Raw genomic sequence first — 27859 nt, 5'->3', positions numbered from 1 at the left:
CTTTATTCGATATGTTCTGTACCTCTTAAAGTGGCCACTGAGCGTTTGTTCATGGTCTTCAGCTGCTGCTGTAGCCCATCCACTTCAAGGTTCAACATGTTGTGAGTTCAGAGATGCTGTTCTGCACACCACTGTTGTAGCATGTGATTATTTGAGTTACTGTCGCCTTCCTTCAGCTTGAACCAGTCTAGCCATTCTCCTCGGACCTATCTCATTAATAAGGTGCTTTCGCCCACAAGACTGCCACTCACTGGATTTTTTTTTGGTCTATCACACCAGTCTCTGTAAACTCTAAAGACTGTTGTGTGTGAAAATCTCAGAGATCAATAGTTTCTGAGATGCTCAAACCACCCCATCTGGCACCATCAGTCATTCCACAGTCAAAGTCACTTAGATCACATTACTTCCCCATTCTGATGTTTGATCTGAACAACAACTGAACCCATTGACCAAGACTTCATGCTTTTGTGCATTGAGTTGCTGCCACTTGATATGGCTGATTAGACACTATCAAGCAGGTGTACCTAATAAGTGGCCACTGAGTTTATGCATACTGATTATAAATTTTTCTTTGACCTTGATCTTTCAAACCCTCTGTCCAGATTTATTATGGATACAGAAGTCCACCCTCTGTTTCATGCTGTCCCAGCAGTTGTACATCAAACCTTGCAGATTCAAAGGTGGACAACCTGAATTTACATTAACAATTGGCTGGAAGAATTCAGTGGGTTCAGCAATATCTGTGGGAGGTGGGGATGAACTATTGCTGTTTCAGATCAGAACCGTCTATCAGGTTTGAGAATGGAGAATGCTGGTATCTGCCACATTGTCCATTCCCAACAGTGAATGAATTTTGGACGTGTAGTCACAGTTAGGGTCAGCAATGAAACTGTGTACAGTGAGCTCCCAGGAACAGCAGTGTGACCATGAGCAGTTAGACTGTACCTACTGAAGCAGAAAGAAGGATGAATATTGGCCCTTGTGCAGATTTATCCAATGATGCATTGACCTATAAAATGTCCCAAACAGTTTTGGGGATTCCTGTTGCTCCTTACCTCACCTGTGTTCACTTCTTGCTCCGTCTCTTCAATGGTGCAGTGAAAGGTTCTTGGCACATGGTCTGATGAAACGTAATCCTTTCCATCCAGAAGAGGCCACAGCTTGACCAGTGTTGATCCAGTATTCTCTACGCGTTCTGCAGCAGGGACCCTGCTCATTGATGGACTGAGGAATACAACAAATGCTGGAGGCACTCTAAAGGTCAGGCAGCAGCATCTGATCAAAGATCATTGAGCCCAAACATAAACTTCCTTCACAGATGCTATCTGACCACCTCAGTGTTTCCAGGTTTGGTCAATAGTTGTGCACCTTGGTGGTTGTGCCTTCCTGCCTTGTGAAGGAAGAAGAATGTGTCCCTGGATTGTTGCTCCAGGATCTGTTACATTTCCCCTTGCTACATTTCCTGCTCGTACAGTAACTGTTACCATAAGACCATAAAACATAGGAGCAGAAGTAGGCCATTTGGCCCGTCAAGTCTGCTCTGTCATTCAATCATAGCTGAGCCTTTATTCCCCTCCTCAGCCCCACTCCCTGGCCTTCTCCCCGTAACTTTTGATGCCATGTCCAATCAAGAATATATCAAACTCTGCCTTAGGTACATGCAGTGACCTGGTCTGCCTGTGGTAACAGATTCCATAAATTCACCACCCTCTGGCTAAAGAAATTTCATTGCACTTGTTTTAAATGAGGCTGTACCCTCTTGTCCTACGCTCCCCACCCCCCACCATAGGAAACATTCTTTCCACATCTACTCTGTCTAGGCTTTTCAACATTCAAAAGGGTTCAATGAGATCCCCCCCCCCCCCCCAATTCTTCTAAATTCTAGTGAGTACAGACTCAGAGCCATCAAACATTCCTCAATGGACTCCCAACACCTTCCCAACCACTGAGGTCAGGCTAACTGATCTATAACTTCCTTTCTGATGCCTCCCTCTTTTCTTAAAGAGTGGAGTGACATTTGTAATTTTTCAGTCCTCTGGCACCATGCCAGAGTCCAATGATTTTTGAAAGATCATTACTAATGCCTCCACAATCTCTAACACTACCTCTTTTAGGACTCTAGGGTGCAGTTCACCTAGTCCAGGTGACTTGAGTACCTTTAGGTCCATCAGCTTTTTGAGCACCTTCTCCCTTGTAATAGAAACTGCACTCACTTCTCTTCCCTCACACCCTTCAACATCTGGCACAGTGAAGACTGATGCAAGATACTAATTTAGTTTATCTGCCATCCCTTTGTCCCTCATTATTATTTCTCCAGCCCTATTTTCTAGCAGTCCTATATCCACTCTCAATTTGCAAACAAGAGGAAATCTGCAGATGCTGGAATTTCAAGCAACACACATAAAAGTTGCTGGTGAACGCAGCAGGCCAGGCAGCATCTCTAGGAAGGGGTACAGTCAATGTTTTGGGCCGAGACCCTTCGTCAGGACTTCTCATCACTCTCAATTCTCTCTTATCTTTTACGTGAAAATGTTTTACTATCCACTTTGATATTGTTTGCTAGCTTGCTCTTTATATTTCATCTTTTCCTGTCTAATGATTCTTTTAGTTGCTCTCTGTAGATTTTTAAAAGCTTCCCAATCCTCTGTCTTCCCATTAACTTTTGCTTTGTTTTATGCCCTCTCCTTTGTTTTTACATTAGCTTTGCCTTCCCTTGTCAGCCATGTTGTACTATTTTGCTATTTGAGTATTTCTTTGTTTTCTATCCTGCACCTTCCTCATTTTTCCCAGAAACTCACACCATTGCTGTTCTGCTGTCATCCCTGTCATCCCTGTCATCATCTCCTTCCAATTTACTTTGGCCAACTCCTCTCTCATATCACTGTAATTTTCCTTACTCCACTGAAATATTGCTACATCAGACTTTACTTTCTCCCTGTCAGATTTCAAGTTGAATGCAATCATATTGTAATCACTGGTTCCTAAGGGTTCTTTTACCTTAAGCTCCCTAATCACCTCTGGTTCATTACATAACATCCAATCCAGTATAACTGATCCCCTAGTAGGCTCAACGACAAACTGCCCTAAAAAGCTATCTCTTACGCATTCAACAAACTTACTCTCTTGAGATCCATAGAAACATAGAAAATCTACAGCACAATACAGGCCCTTCGGCCCACAAAGTTGTGCCGAAGAAATTACTAGGGTTACCCATAGCCCTCTATTTTTCTAAGCTCCATGTACCTATCCAAAAGTCCCTTAAAGGACCCTATTGTATCCGCCTCCACCACTGTTGCTGGCAGCCCATTCCACGCACTCACCACTCTACGTAAAAAACTTAACCCTGACATCTCCTCTGTACCTACTTCCAAGCACCTTAAACCTGTGCCCTCTTGTGGCAACCATTTCAGCCCTGGGAAAAAGTTTCTGACTATCCACACGATCAATGTCTCTCATCATCTTGTACACCTCTATCAGGTCGCCTCTCATCCTCCGTTGCTCCAAGGAGAAAAGGCCGAGTTCACTCAACCTGTCTTCATAAGGCATGCTCCCCAATTCTAAATGAATTTAGGAGCTGAGAGGCAATGTTGCAGCTATATAGGACCCTGGTCAGAGCCCACTTGGAGTACTGTGCTCAGTTCTGCTCACCTCACTACAGGAAGGATGTGGAAACCATAGGAAGGGTGCAGAGGAGATTTACAAGGATGTTGCCGAGTTGTAAATCCATTACCAACCTGTTTTTCCCAATCGACCTGCATGTTGAAATCTCCCATGTCTATCAAAACATTGTCTCTGACATGCCTTTTCTATTTCCCATTGTAATCTGTGGTTCATATCCCAGCTACTGTTGGGAGCAGTATATAAGTGCCATCAGGGTTCTTTTACCCTTGTAGTTTCTTAACTCAACCCACAAGAATTCAACATCTTCCAATCCTATGTCACATCTTTCTACTGATTTGATGCCATTCTTCACCAGTAGAGCCACACCACCCCTCTGCCTACCTTCCTATCCCTCCAATATAATGTGATATACTTCCAGTTGCCACAGTAATATTACAGTTTTGTTGCTACAGTAACTATTTCAGTTCGCATTGCTACAATAACCATTACAGTTCTTGTTGCTACAGTATCTGTAGTAGGTCTTGTTGCTACGATAATGTTACAGTTTCAAACCTACAGTAAAGTTGCAGTTCTTGTTGGCTACAGTAACAAAACAGGTATCATTGCCACAGTAACTGTTAATGTAACCTATTGAATATTGAGAGATCGATAGGGTGGATATGGAGAGGATGTTTCCTATAGTGGGGGAGTCTAGACCAGAGGGCACAGACTCAGAATAGAGGGACATCCATTTAGAGCAGAGATGAAGAGAAATTTCTTTAGCCAGAGGGTAGTTAATCTGTGGAATTCATTGCCACAAGCAGCTGTGGAGGCCAAGTCATTGGATGTACTTAAAGCAGAGGTTGATAGGTTCTTGATTTATCAAAACATCAAAAGTTATGGGGAGAAGGCAGGAGAATGGGGTATAAATCAGCCATGATGGAATGGTGGAGCAGACTTGATGGGTTGAATGGTTTACGTCTTCTGGTAATTGTTAATCTGGCACCTACTTTTTATCTCCATGTTCCAAAGAGTAAAGCAGGACCTACAAAGCAAAATACTGTGGAGCCTGGAAATGTGAATGACAGCAGAAATTGCTGGGCATACTCAGCAAGTCAGGCAGTGTCTATGGAGAGAGAAACAACATGAAAATATTCAGCCTTATTGACCAGAATCATTAACTCTTCTTTCTCCATAGATGCTGTTTTACCTACTGAATATTTCCAATACTTTCAGGAATGTTTTGAATCAAGTTCCTCGTTGTTGGCTCATTTGCTGAAAGTATGTTGGTGGGTGTATGTAAAATATTTGTCCACAAAGACCTTTAGATCCTGAAAGTCGAGTCAAGTTTATTGTCATTTAACTATATACATGCATACTGCCAAACTAGACAACGTTTCTCTGGACCAGGGTGTAAAGCACAATAGTACACATAACACACAATAACTTAGGAAAGTAAGAATTAAACCTACAGATGAATTAAGCATAGATAAAGTGCATCAATTAAATATTGTAGGGTACAGTATAAAGTATCCAGTGACACTTTGAATGTGATGTGGCAGGGAGTGCAGAAGCTTTGCGGCCAGAGGGAAGAAGCTGTTTTCCATCCTGACCATTCTTGTTTTATGCATTGGAGTCTCCTGCCTGATGGTAGAAAGTCAGAGAAGATGCTGGATGGATGGGTGGGACGCTTAGCTCTGCTAAGGGCCCTGTGTATTCAGCACTCCTGATACATGTCCCCAGTGGATGGTAGTGCTGTTGGTTTACTTATTCCATAGGGATAGAATGAGGATCTTGAACATTTCTCCACATAATGTGTGTGCTCTAACTTTGCCACGTCCATTGTGGAGTTAACTGTAGCCCTCGATCTTCTGGCACTGTTCTCTGTTGTTCCTCTCTCTCTGTACATCTGACATTGATTACTGGGCTGAAATAAGTCCAACCCACCAGAATTGCAGGCTGCTCAGCTGTTCCCCCAGATGGATGGAGACCTTTGAGATCAGAAGTAAGGCGACAGGGTTTGGCTCCAGCTCCCCCTTGGAAATGCAGTTTGTGTCGGTGCTACTGCACTAAACACTTTCTCAGTGGTGTGTTTAAACTCACAGCAACGGCGAACCGCTGACACACATCGAAGATTGGACACTGAGAAATGAGGGAACCTGCACTGTTATAAGGATGAAGTTTGCTCATTGTTGCAAGGATGAAGATTATCTGAAAGTGTTTATGTGCATCGCAGTAACATTGATGTTTGTACCTGGGGATCATGATGCAGATGCATTCCCCACCTGGAAACGTCAGTTAGTAAGTACAAACCTTAACCCTTTACTTACCAGAATTCATTCATACCTTCATCTTAAATTGCACTCAGATTATCTGCTTTGGAACAATGGCAGATGTCTTGTAAAATTGGAAACTGCAGGAATTTCTGGATCGGGAAGCATCTGTGCAAGGAGAGGGTTAATGTTTCAGATGGGTGGCCTTTCATCTGTCGATTCCGGTCTGTGTTGCGAGTGGGGTGGTGAGTGGGTGGGGGAGCTCTCTGTCCCAGAGATAGTTACTGTTCTCACCTGCTCGGTCAGGGGGTTGTTGGTGTAAGGTGTCAGACTGTCAGTGTCAGGCTGAGGATGTGACATGAATAATTTAACCCCTTTCGGTCCTCAGTGACAGCAATTGCCTTTCTTCTTGGTCCCTGATGGCTGGGTTTAATGTGAACTCATTTTCTGGTGATGGGAGGTGGTTACATGGGACATGAACACAACAACCCTATCTTTCTGCTGACTCCACACTCAGATTCAGACTGGTTATCACATCTGCACCGAAACATTCAGTGAAATGCATTGTTTACATGAACAAGCCACGCAAGCTGGGGGCAGCCCACAAGCCAGCATAGCATGTCGACAGCATTCAGCAAAAGAACACAGAACACAACTCAAACAACAGCAAATCAGTCCCCTTTCCCACCATCACACCCCCCCTCAGCTACACAGGTCCCCAACCCCCAGGACGGGCTGCCTCTGGGACTCCAGCCCTTTGGCCCGGACTCAAATTAGACCACAGAGCATCAGACATAGGAGCAGACGTGGGGCATTTGACCCATTCAGTCTGCTCCACCATTCAATCATGGCAAATCCTTTTTCCCCTCTCCAGCCTTCTTCCGGTAATCTTTGATGCCATGTCCAATCAAGAACTTATCAATCTCTGCCTCGAATGCACCCAACGACCTGGCCTCCACAGACACCAGGAAAGCAATTGTTTGTTTATTTATTGATACAGTGTGGACAGGACCTTTCAGACCAATGAACCTAGCCCTAGCCTAATCACAAGACAACTTACAATGACTAATTAACCCACTATCTGGTAGGTCTTTAGACTGTAGGAGGAAACCGGAGCACCCGGAGGAAACCCACGCGGTCATGGGGAGAACATACAATCTCCTTACAGGCAGTGGCAGGAATTGAACTTTGACCCCACAAACTGTAATAACGTCGTGTCAACCGCCACGCTGGTGAGGCACCATGTGGTCCTATCAATCTGTTATCGACTCAGTAACACCACCATTCACCAACCCTTCACCATCGCGAACAGATCTCAGAAAATAGGCCGTCCCATTCAGGCAGCAGGTTAGTCCTCAGTGATCGGGTGGATGCCTTTGTGGATGTTTGATCGAATTATTGTCCACTAGCCAGGTGATGAGAATATGTTCTGCTCCACCCACTCCTGGCACCAGCACTGCATTACTGAAGGACCCTGGGCTGTCTCGGGCTGGGTGACAGATGAGGCCCTTGTGTTCTCCCCTCTCCCACCTCCGTATTCTGGCTTCTTCCCCCTTCCTTCCAGACCTGAAGAAGGGTTTCACCCCAAAATGTCAACTCTTTATTCCCTCCACAGATGCTGCCTGACCTGCTGAGTTCCTCCAGAATTTTGTGTGTGTTGCTCTGGATTCCTAGCACCTGCAGAATCTCTTGTGTTTATGAAGCCATATGATCAGAGCATTGCGTCCCTTCCAACCCCTGCAGCCATTAATAATCCCACTTGAAACCACTCGGGGGAGGGAGGGCTTCAAACTGAAGTTAAATGATGTTGCAAAAACAACATCAGAATAACGCACGAAATGCTGGAGGAACTCGACAGGTCACGTAGCATCTATGAAGGGGGTAAACATTCAGGGTTTTAGGCTCAGACCCTTCAACAGACTTTCTTTGCCCCAGTTGTTCCAGGCAACCATATTCTGCAGGTCCTGTGCTAATGTTATTATTAATGACACGAGGAGAGCATTTCCCACTGCAAACTGCTTAGTAAAACTCCGACATTCGTTCTCCAGGAAAGAGTTTCCACTTTGATGCGGCTGGATGTGGAACAGCCATTGAGGGAATGGCCAGCTCGCCAAAAGAGATACACATTAACTCCACAGATGCTGAGATGGAATCACTTCAATCTGACCTACAAGTAAGGAGGAAGGGTGGGGGTGTTCCTATAGTGTGTGTGTGTGTGTGTGTGTGTTTGTGGGGGGGGGGGGGGAGTCCAAGACCAAGGGCACAACCTCAGAATACAGGATGGTCCATTGGGATCAGAGAGGGGTTTCTATAGCCAGAGGCTGGTGAATCTGTTATAGTCGTACACTGTTGCGGGTGCTCGCCATTTCAAATCTGCGATCTTGTGGATAGACGAGGTTTCAGATGCACACTGTTATGGGTGCACATTCCTACTTCTCTGGTCAAATCCCAGTGACTGATGCAGATTTTCGGATTTCTGATAGCATCAACTTTCTTTGTGTGTAATTTATTTCTGGGACAACATGTTCTTCTGCACCATCTCCTGTCTGTGGACTGACAGCTCTTGCTGAGCATTGCTCCCATTGCACACACCCCAGTTCCACAACTCACAAACGTCACCACAACGTCACCTCACCATCACCGCCTCACACACTCACACCCTCATACACCCTCATACACCCACACTCTCACACACACCTCACGCACCCCCACACCCTCACACCCTCATACACCTCACACACGCCCATACACCCCACACATGCCCATACACCCCACACATGCCCATACACCCACACTATCACACCCCACACCCACAAACCCTCACACCCCAAACCCCCAAACCCCTACACCCCCTACACCCCTACACCCCCTACACCCCTACACACCCCTACACCCCCAAACCCCCCCACACCCCCAAACACCTACACACCCCACATCCCTACACCCCCACACCCCCACACCCTCACACCCTCACCCCCAAAACCCCAAACCCCCATCCTCACACCCTCATTCACCCCCATACACCCACACTATCACACCCTACACCCCCCAAACCCCCACAACCCCCAAACCCCTACACACACCACACCCCAAACCCTCACACCCTCACACCCCCACCCCCAAACCCCAAACCCCCACCCCCTCACACCCACACCCCCCCAAAACCCCAAAACCCTATCCTCACACCCTCATACACCCACACTCTCACACACACCTCACGCACCCCCACACCCTCACACCCTCATTCACTCCCATACACCCACACTATCACACCCCACACCCCAAACCCCTACACCCCTACACACCCCTACACCCCCACACCCTCACACCCTCATACACCCCTCACACGCCCATACACCCACACTATCACACCCCACACCCACAAACCCTCACGCCCCAAACCCTCACACCCCAAACCCCCAAACCCCAAACCCCCAAACCCCTAAACCCCCAAACCCCTACACCCCAAACCCCTAAACACCCCAAACCCCTAAACACCCCACACCCCCACACCCCTACACCCCCACACCCCCACACCCCTCACACCCCCACACCCCCACACCCCTCACACCCCCACACCCCTCACCCCCTGACACCCCCACCCCCAAACCCCAAACCCCCACCCCCTCACACCCTCACCCCCAAAGCCCCAAACCCCCATCCTCACACCCTCATTCACCCCCATACACCCCTCACACCCCCATACACCCACACTATCACACCCCACAACCCCCAAACCCCTACACACCCCACACCCCAAACCCTCACACCCCCACCCCCTCACACCCCCACCCCAAAACCCCAAACCCCCATCCTCACACCCTCATACACCCACACTCTCACACACACCTCACGCACCCCCACACCCTCACACCCTCATTCACCCCCATACACCCACACTATCACACCCTACACCCCAAACCCCTACACCCCCCAAACCCCTACACCCCTACATCCCCACACCCTCACACCCCCACATCCTCACACCCTCATACACCCCTCAAATGCCCATACACCCACACTATCACACCCCACACCAACAAACCCTCACACCCCAAACCCCTAAACCCCTACACCCCCTACACCCCCAAACCCCTACACACCCCACACCCCTCACACCCCCACACCCTCACACCCCTCACCCCCTCACACCCTCACCCCAAAACCCCAGACCCCCATCCTCACACCCTCATTCACCCCCATACACCCCTCACACCCCCATACACCCACACTATCACACCCTACACCCCCAAACCCCCCACACCCTCATACCCCTCACACTCTCACACCCCTCACACCCTCACACCCCCACCCCCTCCCACCTCTCACACCCCCACCTCCATCACACCCCCATCCCCTCACACCCTCACACCTCAACCCCAAACCCCCACCCCCTCACATCCCTCACACCCCACCCCCAAACCCCAAACCCCCATCCCCTCACGCCCCCAAAACCCCAAACCCCCATCCTCACACCTCCACCCCTCACACCCCACCCCCTCACACCCTCACACCTCACCCCCCAAATCCCAAACCCCCATCCTCACACCCCAAAACCCCTCACCCCCACCCTCCAAACCCCCCAAACACCCAAACTCCCACTCCTCACACCCCCACACCCTCACACCCCTCACACCCCTCACATCCTCACCCCCCAAACCCCCACACCCCACCCCCTCACACCTCCCCCAAACCCCCACCCCCTCACACCCTCACACCCTCACACCCTCACACCCCTCACACCACCTCACACCCCCACACCCCTCACACCCCACCCCCTCACACCCCTCACAACCCACCCCCTCACACCCCTCACACCCCACCCCCGCCAAACCCCCCACACCTCACACCCTCCTTTACCTTAAGGTCTCTAATCAATTCCAGTTCATTGTACAACACCTAATCCAGAATCGCTGATCCCCAGTGAGCTCAACCACGAGCTGCTCTGAAAAACCATCTCAAACGCATTCATGAAATTCCCCCTCTTGAAATCCAGCACCAACCTGATTTTCTCAATCTACCTGCATATTGAAATCTCCCATGACTATTGTAACATTGCCCTTTTGGTATATATCTTCTAACCACCATTGTAATTTGTAGGCCACAGCTGTACTACTGTCTGGGGGTCTGTATACAACTCCCATCAGGGTCTTTTTAATCTTGCAGTCCCTTAGCTCTATCCACAAAGATTCAACATCTTCCAACCCTCTGTCACCTCTTTCTAATGATTTGATTTCATTATTCTACCACCAGAGCTGTGCTCTCCCCCACCCCACCCCCACCTGCCTGGCATTTTGATACAACGTACCTTCACATCCGGACACAGGGAGGAATGGAAACATGAGCAGAGGGAGCTAAAGGAGAAGATCAAGGAGGCTGAAGAGGAATACAGGAGAGAGCTGGAGAACTAGCTCGGGCAGAGTACCACAGGGGAGGTGTGGAGAGACACGAAGAACATCACTGGCTTCAATCAGCCTAGCTGTAGAGCCTCTGAATGCAGCTAAGAATCAATTCTTCAATAGATTTGACAATTGTCCTCCTGTTTATCCCCATTCCGACCTCCCAGCAGACCAATCCAGGTGCCGAGGCACCCAATGCCCCCTCTTCCTTCCTCCCCCTTCTGGTTCAACAAATGGATGAACAACATGGGCTACCAGTGTCTACACCCCCTCCTTCCCCTACACCTCCCATCTACGTGTCCACATACCAACTGCTATCGTCCCGATCTTCACCTCCCCCAGCCCCCACCTTCCACCAACTCCCCAGTCATCATGGACCCACCTTCACTCCTGAGCAGGTGAGAGGGGCTCTGGGGAAACTCAGACATGGCAAAGCATTGAGACCGGACAGTGTGAACCCCAGAGTGCTGAAGGAGTGTGCTGAGCAGCTGTGTGGAGTTCTGCAGCACATTTTCAATCTGAGTCTCGGCCTGGAAAGGGTCCCAACAGTGTGAAAAAATTCATGTATGGTCCCGGTACTCAAAAAGGGCCAACCAAAAGTCTAGAATGACTACCGTCCAGTGGCCCTCACACATCATGAAGACCCTAGAGAGGCTGGTCCTGGCTCACCTCTGACCTCTGGTCAGATCAGCCCTCGATCCCCTGCAGTTTGCCTACCAGGAGCACACTGGAATCAATGGTGCTGTCACCTACCTGCTGAACAGAGCCTACTCCCTTTGGGATGAAAGGGCAGCGCTGTGAGGATTGTGTTTTCCGATTTCTCAACTGCCTTCAAGAGGAGAAGATGGCGGCGTGACGCAGCTCACAGCGGCCGCTCCGGTGGTGATGTCTGTTATTTGTCAAGTAGGGTGCCGTGCACAATCCTGATTTGATGCAGACAGACCTGAGAGCACGGAGGAACATCTGGTGAAACTTCTGAAATGCCTGCTTCGCTGCTGCTGCTACTGTGTGATCCAGAATCTCCGGAGGGGAAGGCCCCGAGTCCTCGGCTTTGCTTGTTGCTTGGCGGCTGGGGCGGGGTTGAAGCGCTCGGCAGAGGATGGTGCTCGGTGTTGGAGGGCTAGTCGGAGGCTCGAAGTTTTCAGACGGACTCACCGCTGCGGTCCGGTGCTTCCAATGGTGTTGCATCGGCAAGTTTGCGGCGCTTGGAGGTTCATGGCAGGGAGAGTTTCTCCCTTCTACCGTCTGCGTGAGATGATGAGGCTATTGGGACCCAGCAATAGATAGGAGGATGAATACAGGCCCTAGTGGAGGACTTTGTCAGATGGTGGAAGCTAAATCATCTGCAGATCAATGTCAGTGAAACAAAAGAGATGGTAATGGATTTTAGGAAGACGGAGCCTGCATTGCTCCTTGTTACTATTGATGGTGAGGATGTGAATGTGGTGAGGACCTGCAAGTGGTCCAGCTGGATGTGGTGCACCTGGATGACAGACTTGAGTGGAGCACCAACACAAAAGCTGTGTACAAGAAGAGCCACAGTCACCTCTACTTCCTGAGGAGACTGAGATCCTTTGGAGTATGCAGGCCTCTCCTTCACATGTTCTACCAGTCTGTTATCACTAGTACAGTCTTCTATGTGGTGGTGTGCTGGGGCAATGGCATCAACACAGGTGATGCCAAAAGGGTCAATAAACTGATTAGAAAGGCTGACTCTTATAGGAATCAAACTGGACTCACTGGAGGCTGTGGTAGAACAAAGGACCCTCCGGAAAATCCTGGCAATTCTGGACAATGTTTCTCACCCTCTGCATGCCACCTTGGCTGACCAGAGGAGCACTTTCAGTAATAGACTAAGACAACTGCACTGTTCCAAAGAGCACTATATGAGGTCATTCTTACCCTCGGCCATTAGGCTCTATAACAAGTTAACCTGTAGCCGGGAAGTGATCTTGTAATCTTTGACCTGTAAATATATTACTTCTTATTTTTAAGGTAACTTATTGTTATACTTTCTTGCTTCTCTTCTAATATTTGTATATCTGTGTACTTGTAATGCTTCTGGGACACTGTCATTTCCTTTGGGATCAATAAAGTATCTATCAATCTATCTATCTTTGGACATTAAGCTCCCAGCTATGATATAATCTTCTTTCAGCCACAATTCAGTGATGCCCACAATGTCATACATACCAATCTGAAACTGTGCTACAAATTCATCGACCTTATTCTGTATACTGTGTGTATTCAAACATAACACCTTCAGTCCCGCATTCACTCTTCTGGATTTTGCCTGTCTTTTACATTGTGACCCATCCTGTTGACTGTAATTTTGCCCTATCATCACCCTCTCCTTGCGAGGAGTCTCACTACAGATTGCCTTTCTCAACCAACTACCTCATCCGCAGCACTATCACTCCAGTTCCCATCCCCCTGCCGAATTGGTTTAAACCCTCCCCCTGCCCCCCGAACAACTCTTGCAAACCTGCCTGAAAGGCTATTGGTCCCCCTCGGGTGTGTGCAAGTCATAAAGTCATAACTTCCCCAGAAGAGATCCCAATGATCCATAACTCTGAACCCTTGCCCCCTGCACCAATTCCTCAGCTACTCATTCATCTGCCCACTCAACCCATTCTTACCCTTCCTGGCACGTGGCATGGGCAGCAATCCAGAGATGACTACCCTGGAGGTCCTGCGTTTCAGCTTTCTACCTAGCTTCCTAAGCTCTCTTCAGGACCTCCTCACCTCGTCTGTTCTTTGTCATTGCTGCCAATATGCACCAAGAATTCTGCTGCTCATCCTTCCCCCCCTCCCCCTTTGGATCGCTATGGACCCGATCCGAGTTATCTTTGACCTTGGCACCTGGGAGGCAACATATCGGCTGTGTCTGTCTTAATACGCCCACAGAATCTCGTCTTTGTTCCTTGATCTCGTATCACCACTACAGTCATCTTCACCTCTCTTCACTTCTGAGCCAGTGCCAGAGACCTGGTCAGTGTGGCTCCCCTCCCCACAACCCGGTAGGTCATCACCCTCAACAGTATCCAAAGTTGTTTACTGAGGGGAACGGCCGCAGGTTTAATCTGTATTGGTTGTGCATATCCCCTACTTCTCCTAACGATCTTCCAGTTGCCTTCCTCCTGTGACCTGGGGGTGACTACCTCCCTGTAGCTCCTGTCTCTCACCTCCTCGTTCTCCTGTATGAGTCAAAGGTCATCGAGCAGCAGCTCCAGTTCCTTAATAAGTTCTCTCAGGAGCTTCGACTCTTCCCACATCTCTCCCAGAGTACAAAGCACTGCCCCGAAGCCATTCTCACTACACTACTCTGCCCTAACAGACAAGGTATGAGCTACTAGGAATGAACCTACCAGATACTTCACCTCACCCGAGCCTGGTGAATCAAAGCCACTCCAACCCTGACCTGCTCACCACAATGGCTGCTCCAAGACTACCCTATGCTACCTTGAGATTCATTTTCCAGTTCGCAGGGAAAGATTTATAAGGGGCCTGAGGAACAAGATTTTCACACAGAGGGTGGTGGGTGTGTGGAATGAGGAGGTGGTCATTTAAAAGACATTGGAAGGTAGTCAGCAAGGAAAGGTTTAGAGAGAGATGGACCAAATGTGGGTAAATGGGAGTAAGTCAGGCAGACATCTTGTTGCCATGGATGAGATGGGCCAAAGGGCCAGTTCTGTGCCGTTTGACCCTGTGACATTCCCAGTCCTGTGCCGTTTGACCCTGTGACATTCCCAGTCCTGTGCAGTTTGACCCTGCGACATTCCCAGTCCTGTGGTGTTTGACCCTGTGACATTCCCAGTCCTGTGCAGTTTGACCCTGCGACATTCCCAGTCCTGTGGTGTTTGACCCTGTGACATTCCCAGTCCTGTGGTGTTTGACCCTGCGACGTTCCCAGTCCTGTGCCATTGACCCTGTGGCATTCCCAGTCCTGTGATGTTTGACCCTGCGACGTTCCCAGTCCTGTGCTGTTCGACCCTGTGGCATTCCCAGTCCTGTGCCGTTTGACCCTACGACATTCCCAGTCCTGTGCCATTGACCCTGTGACATTCCCTGTCCTGTGGTGTTTGACCCTGAGACGTTCCCAGTCCTGTGATGTTTGACCCTGTGACGTTCCCAGTCCTGTGCCGTTTGACCCTGCGACATTCCCAGTCCTGTGCCGTTTGACCCTGCGACATTCCCAGTCCTGTGGTGTTTGACCCTGCGACATTCCCAGTCCTGTGCCGTTTGACCCTGCCACATTCCCAGTCCTGTGCCATTGACCCTGTGACATTCCCTGTCCTGTGGTGTTTGACCCTGAGACGTTCCCAGTCCTGTGATGTTTGACCCTGTGACGTTCCCAGTCCTGTGCCGTTTGACCCTGCGACATTCCCAGTCCTGTGGTGTTTGACCCTGCGACATTCCCAGTCCTGTGGTGTTTGACCCTGTAACATTCCCAGTCCTGCGCCGTTTGACCCTGCCACATTCCCAGTCCTGCGCCGTTTGACCCTGTGACATTCCCAGTCCTGTGCAGTTTGACCCTGCGACATTCCCAGTCCTGTGGTGTTTGACCCTGCGACATTCCCAGTCCTGGGCCATTTGACCCTGTGACGTTCCCAGTCCTGTGCCATTGACCCTGTGGCATTCCCAGTCCTGTGATGTTTGACCCTGCGACGTTCCCGGTCCTGTGCCGTTCGACCCTGTGGCATTCCCAGTCCTGTGCCGTTTGACCCTGCCACATTCCCAGTCCTGTGCCATTGACCCTGTGACATTCCCAGTCCTGTGGTGTTTGACCCTGAGACGTTCCCAGTCCTGTGATGTTTGACCCTGTGACGTTCCCAGTCCTGTGCCGTTTGACCCTGCGACATTCCCAGTCCTGTGCCGTTTGACCCTGCGACATTCCCAGTCCTGTGGTGTTTGACCCTGCGACATTCCCAGTCCTGTGCCATTTGACCCTGTGACATTCCCAGTCCTGCGCCGTTTGACCCTGGGACGTTCCCAGTCCTGTGGTGTTTGACTCTGTGGCATTCCCAGTCCTGTGCCGTTTGACCCTGCCACATTCCCAGTCCTGTGCCGTTCGACCCTGTGACGTTCCCAGTCCTGTGCCATTTGACCCTGTGACATTCCCAGTCCTGCGCCATTTGACCCTGTGACATTCCCAGTCCTGTGGTTTTTGACCCTGCGACGTTCCCAGTCCTGCGCCATTTGACCCTGCGACATTCCCAGTCCTGTGCCGTTCGACCCTGTGACATTCCCAGTCCTGGGCCGTTTGACCCTGTGACGTTCCCAGTCCTGTGGTGTTTGACCCTGTGACGTTCCCAGTCCTGTGCCGTTCGACCCTGTGACATTCCCAGTCCTGGGCCGTTTGACCCTGCCACATTCTCAGTCCTGCGCCGTTTGACCCTGCGACGTTCCCAGTCCTGCGCCGTTTGACCCTGCGACATTCCCAGTCCTGTGGTGTTTGACCCTGAGACGTTCCCAGTCCTGTGGTGTTCGACCCTGTGACATTCCCAGTCCTGCGCCGTTTGACCCTGTGACATTCCCAGTCCTGCGCCGTTTGACCCTGTGACATTCCCAGTCCTGCCCGTTTGACCCTGCCACATTCCCAGTCCTGCGCCGTTTGACCCTGCGACATTCCCAGTCCTGTGGTGTTTGACCCTGAGACGTTCCCAGTCCTGTGGTGTTTGACCCTGTGACATTCCCAGTCCTGTGCCATTTGACCCTGTGACATTCTCAGTCCTGGGCAGTTTGACCCCGCGACGTTCCCAGCCCTGTGATGTTTGACCCTGTGACGTTCCCAGTCCTGTGCCATTTGACCCTGCGACATTCCCAGTCCTGGGATGCAGCCAGAGGGTTGGAGGTTGTTTGTTCTATTGTGTGTGAATGCCCGCAAGAAATTGAATCTCAGTGTTGTATGTGGTGACACATAGGTACTTTGATAATAAAGTTAACTTTGAACTTTGCATGAACACACGGTGTCTCCTCCTGTGAGGGTGACTCTTTTGGGCCCCGTATCTCTAAAAAGATGTGTTGGCATTGAAGAAAGTCCAGACGAGGTTTGCAAGGATGACTCTGGGAATGAAGGGGTTAGTGTATGAGGAGCATTTGGCAGCTTTGGACCTGTACTCACTGGAATTTAGAAGAATGCGTGGGGATCTCATTGAAACCTACTGAATGTTGAAAGGACTAGATAGGGTGGATGTGGAGAGGAAGTTTCTTATGGTGGGGTATCCAGAACTAGAGGACACAGCCTGAAAATTGAGTGGCGACCTTTTAGAACGGAGGTAAGGAGAATTTTTTTTGCCAGGGAGTAGTGAATCTGTGGAATGCTCAGCCACAGACCGTGGTGGAGGCCAAGCTTGTGGGTATATTTAAAGTGGAAGTTGATAGTTTCCTGATCAGTCAGGGCATCAAAGGATATGGTGAGAAGGCAGGTGAATGGGGTTGAGTGGGATCTGGGATCAGCCATGATGGAATAGCAGAGCAGACTCAATGGGCTGAGTGGCATAGTCTTATGCTGTTATGGTCTTTCCATTTCTTTCAGTCTGGATCCGGAGATGAAGTCTGAAAATTGGAACTTCATCCATGGGGAAGGAGTGTGATCATGTGGGAAAACAGATGGGCGTCAGAGTGCCGAATGGTCTCACCCTAGCCCTGTTCTTCTGACAGGATTGGGAGCCGCAGAGGAATCAGGCTCCTTCCACAGGGCATGGCTCCCGGCGTGAAGTCTATCCACTCTCCCATTGATTCAGGAATCATGTCTCTCTCCACAGAATTTTATCCGTTCCAAAGACAATGAACGAAGAGGACACGAAGAAGGGGATTGCAGCTGCTTTTCAGATGTGGAGTAGTATTTCTCCTTTCAATTTTACTGAGGTTCCTCCTGATGTCAGCGCTGATATTAAAATAGGTGAGTTCACTTTGGTCAAAGGGAAGTTGTAAAGGTATTTACCACACTTCAGCAAATTAATCAAACCAGTTCAACTCTCTTCAGTTAATCACCTTTCCCTTCCCTCCAACACTCCTCAACCCCATTCCCCTTGACCCAACTCTCCTCATCACCACTCCCCTGCCCCTCCTCCCCATTCCCCTCCCTTTCCCTCTATTCCCCTCCTCCCCATTCCCCTCCTCTTCCCTCTATTCCCCTCCTCCTCACTCTTCTCCCCTCTTCCCCACTCCACCCTACTCCACTCCCCACACCATCCCCTCCTTCACACTCCCCTCCCTCCACACTCCCCTCATCCTCACTCCCCTTCCCCCTTCTCCCCATTCCCCTCCTTGCCTCTTCTCACCTGACTCCTCTGCACATCCCCACTCCCCATTCCCCTGCTCATTACCTTCCTCCCCACTCCCCTCTCCCCTTCTCCCCTCTCCCCTTCTCCCCTCTCCCCTCCCCACTCCCCTCACCACTTCCCTCCTCCCCACTCTCCTCCGCATTTCCCTGCTCATTCCCCTCCTCCCACTCTTCTCCTGTCCTCACTCCCCTTCTCCCCACTCTCCTCCTTGCCACTCCTCACCCAACTTCTCTCCTCCCCACTCCCAATTCCACAACCATCCCCATCCCAATCCTCTCACTATTACCCTCACCATTACCCTCCCCACTCCACTCCCCTCCCTTCCACTCCCCTCCACAACTCTCCCCCTCCCACTCCTACCCTCCCCATCCCCCTTGCCCCTCCCTGACTCCTCTCCCCTCTCCGATCCCACTCCCCCACTCCTTTTGCCTCTTCCCCAACTCCTCTCCCCTCTCCCTTTCCCATCCCCACTTCTCTCCCCTCCTCACTCCTCTCCAATCTGCTTCCCCTTTGCCCCTGCCCTCACTCCTCACCATTCCCCTTTACCTGCTCCCCCTCACTACTCCCTTCTCCCTTCCCCTCCCCTCCTCTCCCCTCTCTGTTCCCCCTCCCACCACTCCCCACCCTCTCCATTCCCTCCCACCCACTCCTCTCCCCTCTCCCCTCTCCCTTCCCCTTCCCCTCCCCTTACTTCCCTCCTCTCCCTTCCCCCTCCCCCCACTACTCTCACCTATCCCTTTCCCCTCCCCAACCCCTCTCCGCTCTCTTCCCCTTCCCCCATGCTTCTCCCCCTCTCTTCCCCTTTCCCCCAACTCCTCTCTCCTCTCCCTCCCCACTCCTCTGCCCTCTCTCCTCTCCCCTCTCCCTTTCCCCTTCTTCCTCCCCACTCCTCTGCTCTCTCTCCTCTCCCTTATTCCTCACCCACTCCTTTCCCCTCTCCCTTGGGAGCTTAGCACACAAGATATACTTTATGTCGAAAGGACAGGCAGGAAGGCGTAGGCGGTGGTGTGGCTCTGCTGGGAAGAGATTAAATAAGACATAGGAGTATAATTAGGCCATTTGGCCCATCGAGTCTGCTCTGCCATTCAATCATGGCTGATCCTTCTTTACCTTCCTCAGCCCCACTCCCAGCCTTCTCCCCGTAATCTTTGATGCCATGGCCAATCAAGAACCTATCAATCTCTACCTGAAGTATACCCAACGACCTGGCCTCCACAGCTGCCTGTGGTAACAAATTCCACAAATTCACCACCATCTGGTTAATGAATGTTCTTGTACATCAGTCACTGAAAGCAAGTATGCAAGTACAGCAGGCAGTGAAGAAAGCTAATGGCATGCTGGCCTTCATAACAAGGGGAATTGAGTATAGGAGCAAAGAGGTCCTTCTGCAGCTGTACAGGGCCCTGGTGAGACCACACCTGGAGTACTGTGTGCAGTTCTGGTCTCCAAATTTGAGGAAGAACATTCTTGCTATTGAGGGAGAGCAGCATAGGTTCACAAGGTTAATTCCCGGGATGGCGGGACTGTCATATGTCGAAAGATTGGAGCGACTGGGCTTGTATACTCTGGAATTTAGAAGGCTGAGAGGGGATCTTATTGAAACATGTAAGATTATTAAGGGATTGGACACGCTGCAGGCAGGAAGCATGTTCCCGCTGATGGGTGAGTCCAGAACCAGAGGCCACAGTTTAAGAATAAGGGGTAGGCCATTTAGAACGGAGTTGAGGAAAAACTTTTTCACCCAGAGAGTGGTGGATATGTGGAATGCTCTGCCCCAGAAGGCTGTGGAGGCCAAGTCTCTGGATGCTTTCAAGAAAGAGATGGATAGAGCTCTTAAAGATAGCGGAATCGAAGGTTATGGGGATAAGGCAGGAACTGGATACTGATTGTGAATGATCAGCCATGATCACAGTGAATGGTGGTGCTGGCTCGAAGGGCCGAATGGCCTACTCCTGCACCTATTGTCTATTGTCGATTGAAATTTCTCTGCATCTCTGTTTTGAATGGACACCCCTCTATCCTGAGGCTGTGCCCTCTTGTCCTAAAATAAGTCACAGTCAGCATGGATTTTGTAAAAGGAAGTCTTGCCTGACAAATCTATTAGAGTTTTTCGAGCAAGTAACAAGCAGAGTGGGCAAAGGAGAGAGAGTGGATTTTCAGAAGGCATTTGATAAAGGGCTACACATGAGGCTGCTTAACAAGATCAAATCCAATGGTGTTGCAGAAAAGATACTGGCATTGATAGCGGAATGGCTGACAGGAGGCAGTGAGTGGGAGTAAAAGGGGTCTTTTCTGGTTGGCTGCCAGTGACTAGTGGTGTTCCTCAGGGGTCAGTATTGGGACCACTACTTTTCACATTGTTTGTCAATAATTTAGACAATAGAATTGATGTCTTTGTGGCAAAGTTTGCAGATGATATGATGATAGGTGGAGGAATAGGTAGTGCTGAGGAAGCAATGCGATTGCAGCAGGACTTAGACAAATTGGAAGAATGGGCAAAAAAAGTGCAGAAATCATCATTGAAAATGATGCTTTTTGTTATGTTTGTACTGACCGAAATAAATTTCATTCGTTCATTCATACAGATGGAATACAGTGTTGGGAAATGCATGATAATGCATTTGGTAAAAGGAACAATAGAGCAGTCTATTATCAAAATAGGGAGACGGTTCAAACATCAGAGGTGCAGAGGGACTTGGGAGTCCTCTTGCAAGACTCCCAGAGGTTAATTTATAGGTTGAGTCCATGGTAAAGAAGGCAAATGCAATGTTGGCATTTATTTCAAGGGGAATAGAATATAAAAACAAGGAGATAATGCTGAAGCTTTATCAGACACTAGTCAGGCTGCATTTGGAGTATTGACAACAGTTTTAGGCCCCATATCTCAGAAAGGATGTGTTGGAGAGAATCCAGAGGAGGTTCACAAGGATGATTCCAGCACTGAAGGGGTTAACATATGAGGAGTGTTTGGCAGCTTTGGGCCTGTACTCACTGGAATTTAGAAGAACTGAAACCTACTGAATGTTGAAAGGACTAGATAGGGTGGATGTGGAGAGGATGTTTCCTCTGGTGGGGGTATCCAGAACTAGAGGGCACAGCCTCAAAATTGAGGGGTGACCTTTTAGAACAGAGGTCAGGAGGAATTTTTTTTTAGCCAGAGAGTGGTGAGTCTGTGGAATGCTCTGCCACAGACTGCAGTGGAGGCCAAGCCCGTGGGTGTATTTAAAGCAGAAGTTGATAATTTCCTGACTGGTCAGGACATCAAAGGATGTGGCGAGAAGGCTGGTGTGTGGGGTTGAGTGGGATCCAGGATCAGCCATGATGGAATGATGGAGCCGATTCAATGGGCTGAATGGCCTCATTCTGCTCCTATATCTTAATTTCTTATGGCCTTCCCCCATCCCCACCCCCTCCCCATCCCTTCCTTCTCACCTCCCTTACCCCTCACTCCCACCCTGTCCCCCCCTCCACCCCTCACTCCCACCCTGCCCCCCTCCCCACCCCTCTCCTTACTCCATCGCCTCCCCCTCCCCTCCCCTTCTCTTCCATCTCCCCTCCCCCACTCTCTTCCTCCTTCCTCTTCCCCCCCTCCTCTCCTCCTCCCCCCCTCCTCCCCCCCTCCTCTCCTCCTCCCTTCCCACTCCTCTTCTCCTCTCCTCTCTTTCCCCTTCTCCACCCGACTCCTCTTTTCTCCTCCCCTCCCTTCCCCCTTCCTTCTCCCCTCCCTCACCCCTCACCCTTCACCCCTCACCCCCACCCTGCCCCTCTCCCCACCCCTGCCCCCACCACACTCCTCTCCCCATCCCATTTCCCCCACTCCTTCTCCTTCCCGTCCCATTTCTCTTTCCCGTCCCCACGCTCTCATGTACCCCTCTCCCTGATGGTGTTCCCTAATTAGATGACATTAACACTGTCATCTGCTTTTACAGGATTTTATTCCATAAATCACACCGACTGCCTGCAGATTCCTTCGCATCCTTGTTTTGATGGAATAACGGGAGAATTGGCACATGCTTTCTTCCCAACCAATGGAGAAATCCATTTTGATGACTATGAGCACTGGATATTGGGGAAAACCCGTTTCAGCTGGAAGAAAGGTGAGTCTGTGACATTACAGATGTTCTGAAATGCTTCCGGTCGCACTTCGCTAGTGAATTCAGCTCTGGTGTTCACTGTGTTGGTGAGAGCTACTGAGGTTCTGGTCACTGTGTCGGTGAGAGCTACTGAGGTTCTGGTCACTGTGTCGGTGCGAGTTACTGAGGTTCTGGTCACTGTGTCGGTGAGAGTTACTGACTCATTAGAAATTTAGACAGGAACATGGATGGTGGGGCTGTGGAGGGCTAAGGTCTGGGTGCTGGTTGATGGGACGACAGAGTAACAGTGGATTGGATAGGCCGAGGAACATGTATCTGACTCTACAGGATGTTTAATCTTCAGTTTGTTGTTACTTGTTCAGATGTAATTAATAAACAACCACTATGATGTTGGCGGCCTCAGTCAAGGGATGCAGCCTTTCTATAGATTGTCTGGAACGATAACATCGAGCCATTTAAAGTTGCTGACCCTCTCCACCTTGCGTCACAGACGTGGGTGTCACTGGGGGTGGGGGTGGGTTTAATTCCCATCCCCAGGTCTTCGCTCTGGGTTTGGAGTCCTGTGTTGGTGGGGGAGAGAAAGGGTGATTTCCTTAAGGAGGAATGAAATAGAAAAGTTTCTGATAATCTATTAGGTTTGTAATTTCCTTATTGATGCTAGTCTTTTGATAACAAACTATTTACATAAAACATAGAATTAATTAAGTGTTGATATTTAATTAATTAATTAACTGAATTCAACTTCCCCAGTGGCTGTGACAGGATTCGAACTGGTACCTGTGTGGAACTGGTCCAGGCCCTGGATGGCTGTGTTACTGAGCAGTGACATTGCGTGGGAATCTAAAGTTCCTGGGAGCAAGGGTGCAGCGTCAGTTTGGCGCCCGGAGCCCGTGTTCTCAGACACTGACTGGCGGTGTGACTGTGATCTGTGTTGCAGTGGTGTGGCTGACTGACCTGGTGCACGTGGCTGCCCACGAGATCGGACACAGTCTCGGTCTAATGCACTCACAGAATCCGAATGCGATTATGAACAGAAATGCCACTCTGCTGGGAAAGGACCAAATCACCCAGGATGACATGTGGGGCATCTGGAGACTTTATGGTGAGACGATGCTCCGTTGGGTGAGGGTGATGAGGTTTCATTCTGTTTGTAGAGCCCGAGGTAGCTGGCCACTCCTTCTACAATCTCCTCTTCTCCTCGCCGATGGTCTCTGGGCTCCCGGCGCTGCCCCAGTATCAAATGGTTATGAGCCAGATACAAATTCCCGTTTCTTACATCACTTTCATTTATATTATTTGCTTAGTGTGCACCACAGTATCAGGCCATTCTTGCCCGACGAGCCCGCACTAAGTACACCCATATGTCTCTGGGATGTGGGAAGAAACTGGAGCACCCAGAGACACGGGCAGAATGTACAAACTCCTTACTGACAGCGTGGGAATTGTACCCAGGCCCCCACCATCATCGCGTCACACTACCATACTCCACTCTGTTCTTCGTCCTTGTGAAGGGAAAACCCTGAGGCCAAGGAGTTTATTTCTTTGGCAATGACCTCTGGAGGCAGGGATTTGGGATTGTAATTCAAAGCTCTGGATCCACCCACAATTTCCCAAAACTCCGCGTCCTCACTGCCCAGCTACCGGAGAGGAGAGAGTAGGACAGGTCTCTGCACTGCGGAGAAACAAGCACAACACACTGGGCGTCACTGATGTGGGGTTCAGCAGAAATGTCTGTCTCCAAAGATTGGCGAAGATGTGAAGCTGCTTCTCATGAGGGGAATTTAAGTCCTAGAGTGCAGGACCCTCGACCCACAACACCCATGCCTACTGCAGGAATCTGCGGACAGTTGTGGGCATCACAGACCAAGCTCCCCTCCATAGATTCTGTCGACACTTCTCACTGTCTCAGTAAAGCAGCCAGCATTACCCACCCCAGACACTCTCTTTTTTCCACTCTTCCACCGCTCAGAAGATAACAAAAGCCCGAAACCTCACATTACCAGGCTCAAGGCCAGCTTCTGCCCCACTGTTACCACACCCGAATGAGCCCCTACTATGAGTTTGTTTCTTGGCCTCTCGTTCTACCTGGTTATGGTCTGTCTAAAATTCTCTTAAACACCACCAAGCAATGTGATTCCACTCTGTACTCTGATCACCCATTCGACGCACCTATCACTCTCTGTGTAAAAACACTTGACCCTCACGTCACCTTTAATCTTCCCCCACCCTCCACCTTAAAAGTATGTCCTCTGGTGTTTGACATTTCTACCCTGGGGAAAAGATTGTGACAGCCTGTCCTATCTACACCTCTCCTCAGCCTCTGGCACTTTAAGAAAAGCAACGTAAGGTTTTCTTAGAGCTTCTACTCTCTCATCCAGGCAGCATCCTGGTGAACGTCATCTTGGTAAGCCACTTTGCTCCTGTTTTCCCTTGTACGACCTCAATGCACTGATCTGAAGAAAGGGTCTGTCTGGATAACATCCAAAATGTTTTCCACTATACCTTGGTACATGTGACAATAATAAGCCAATTTACTAATTTTTCCATCTACCGTCGTGCTCTGTCTCCCTCCAGTCACCAACCTATTTCTGTTTTTTTAAATGAACTGTAACATGACTAGATGGGCCAAACAGCCTGTTCTTTCCGTTGTAAATCCCACAGATGTGATTCACTGATGGGATCTGTGCTCTGACAATATCTGATTATAGTTTTAACTCATCAAGAACCTATCAACCTCCACTTTAACTGTACTCAATGACTTGGACTCCGCAGGCACCTAAGAGTCACCACTCCCTGGCTAAAGAAATAGCTCCTCACCTCTGTTCTAAATAGATGTCCCTCTATTCTCAGGCTGTGCCCTCTGGTCCTAGACTCCGCCACTATAGGAAACATCCTCTCCACATCCACTCTATCTAGGCCTTCCAATATTTAATAAGTTTCAATGAGACCACCCCTCTCCAGCGAGTACAGGCCCAGAGCCTCCAAACACTGCTCATATGTTAACCCTTTCATTCCTTAAATCATATTCAAAGAAAGCTTTGCATTCTCCACTGCCTTTGGAAATGGTGCCTTTGCAAGACAATGAGCCTCAGGGTAGTATATGGTAACATATGTACTTTGATAATAAATTTGCTTTGAACTTTTAACCTCTCACTTGATGCCATAGACACCTGGGGCAGTTGTGGTGGCAGAGGGAAGTTCCACATTGAGGGCAGGAGGAGGTCAATATGTCAATATAGACTTTGAGTTATGCGGCTAAGAACTGAGCAAACAGTGAAGTATAAGGCCAGGATGTGCGACAAGTTGGGGAGCTCGTACTGAAGGATCTGTGAACTGTTCCTATTGAGCCAATGTGTTTCTCTAATTGAAGGTTGCCTGGACAGACTGGACGAATGTCCTTCCTGGGCACAGAATGGTTCCTGTGAAAATCGTCATGCATTAATGATGAAGCATTGTCCGTACAGTTGCAGCTTCTGCAGAGGTACAGTGTTATGGGTCAGTCGGCGTTCACTCACCAGCTCTCTGCTGTCTGTGCTGTGCACAGTGACTTCACTTCATTGCGTTACGAATAGCTTTGCCACTCAGTCATGGCTGATTTATGATTCTCCTGCCTTCTCCACGTAACCTTTGACACCCTGACTCATCAAGAACTGATCAGCCTCCACTTTAAATATACCCAATGACTTGGCCTCCACAGCCGTCTGTGGCAACGAATCCCACAGATTCACCACCTCTGGCTAAAGAAATTCCTCCTCATCTCTGTTCTAAATGGACGTCCCTCTATTCTGAGGCTGTGCCCTCTGGTCCTAGACCATAGGAAACGTCCTCTCCACATCCACTCTATCTAGGCCTTTCAATTTTTATTGAGATGCCCCTCATTTTCCTAAACTCCAGCAAGTACAGCCCCAGAGCCAGCAAAACCTGCTCATATGTTAACCCTTTCATTCCTGGGCCAATTTTCGTGAAACTCTTGACCGTTAAAGGGGCAGCGGACGTGAAAGGTTTTCCACACAGTGATCACATTCCTGGTGACTTGATTAGACCAGACACAGTGTCATCACAAACTGCACCCACTACTGAACGCTGCACACTATCTTGGAGTTTATTGGAGATTTGAGTAAACTGTGTGTGATCCTCCATCTCCCACACCCCCCACCCCCGTGTTGATTTGAAAGTGAGTTTTTGAAATTAGAAGTTAGAAATGGATCTAATTGTAAAGATTTTTGTTCTGCAGACCCGCCTGTTCCCACCATTCCTCCCACACCCATTCCTCCCAGGACCAAGGTCAAGCGAGTTCCCAAAGGCAGAAAGGTGACAATTCGCTGTGGACAAAAGATTGCCCATAAGAAGGGAACTTTGAAGTAAGTGTACTGTGCTTCGTATTCATACTTCATCTTCATTTAATTCCATTCTGGGCAATAAGACAGGCTCAGGGGACTGCAGGTATAAAGATGCCTTCACTCTGTTCAAGCACAACCAGTGATCATCGCGCTATTGGCTCTGATGGTCTTTCCCAGGCACTGGGTGTGAAAACAGTCGTTCGTTCCTCAGTATGCTTCTCCATTGCAAGTAACTTCTGCAGAGGGTTTTAAACCAGAAGACACAGAGTCCTAATCTTTGGGGCTGACCTCAGGGCACTAAATCCCCTACTATTCAGATGAAATCAATCAATTTACTATTACTTAACATCTGGTTAGACTTCTTCCTGGAGAAGAAATGGCTAATACGAGCCGGCATAAGTTTAATGTGATTGGACAGAAGAACAGGGAGGATGTCGGAGGTAAGGTTTTTACACAGAGCGGTGGGTGCTGGTAGGGAGATTTAAGAGACTTTTAGATAGGCACAAGGATGGTAGAAAAATGGAGTGTTATGTGGGAGGGATAGATTTTGTTGTTGAGTGCCATCGAGTCATCAACGACTCATGGCGATCCTATTGATAGTGTAGTTGTCCATAGTGTTTTCATGGTAAGATACGGAAGTAGATTGCCAGGCCTTTTTCCGCGCAGATACTGCTACTGCCCAGGCCGGATTTGAACTCAAGACCATACACCTCGAGGTCCAATGCTGATGTCACTGCACCACCGGCCAGCCCAAGACTGATAATCCCAAGGGTGGTATTAATGTGTGGGCACCTGGCCAAGTGGTTAAGGCATTGGACTAGCTACCTGAAGGTCGTGAGTTCGAGCCCCAGCCGGGGCAGCGAA

At 49.5% G+C, this 27859-nt stretch overlaps 1 protein-coding gene across 2 annotated transcripts in view; it reads left to right on the top strand.

Annotated features, from left to right (window-relative positions):
- The first annotated feature begins 5391 nt into the window (after nucleotides 1–5391).
- Nucleotides 5392–27859, top strand: part of mmp23ba (matrix metallopeptidase 23ba) — a 37229-nt gene continuing 14761 nt past the window's right edge. The window contains exons 1-7 of one of the 2 annotated variants that reach the window (XM_072245195.1): nucleotides 5392–5901; nucleotides 7922–8046; nucleotides 18040–18176; nucleotides 22491–22658; nucleotides 23593–23757; nucleotides 26026–26136; nucleotides 26890–27016. In XM_072245195.1, coding sequence (XP_072101296.1) covers nucleotides 5776–5901; nucleotides 7922–8046; nucleotides 18040–18176; nucleotides 22491–22658; nucleotides 23593–23757; nucleotides 26026–26136; nucleotides 26890–27016 — 959 coding nt within the window. In that variant the 5' untranslated portion in view covers nucleotides 5392–5775. The remainder of the gene's footprint in view (nucleotides 5902–7921; nucleotides 8047–18039; nucleotides 18177–22490; nucleotides 22659–23592; nucleotides 23758–26025; nucleotides 26137–26889; nucleotides 27017–27859) is intronic. The other variant, XM_072245196.1, reaches the window with a different exon arrangement.

This window comes from Mobula birostris, chromosome 27 (assembly GCF_030028105.1).
Source record: "Mobula birostris isolate sMobBir1 chromosome 27, sMobBir1.hap1, whole genome shotgun sequence".
In the NCBI taxonomy this organism is placed as follows: domain Eukaryota; kingdom Metazoa; phylum Chordata; class Chondrichthyes; order Myliobatiformes; family Myliobatidae; genus Mobula; species Mobula birostris.
The sequence above is the reverse complement of the archived record's forward strand: the minus strand, read 5'-3'. Positions and strand labels throughout refer to the sequence as shown.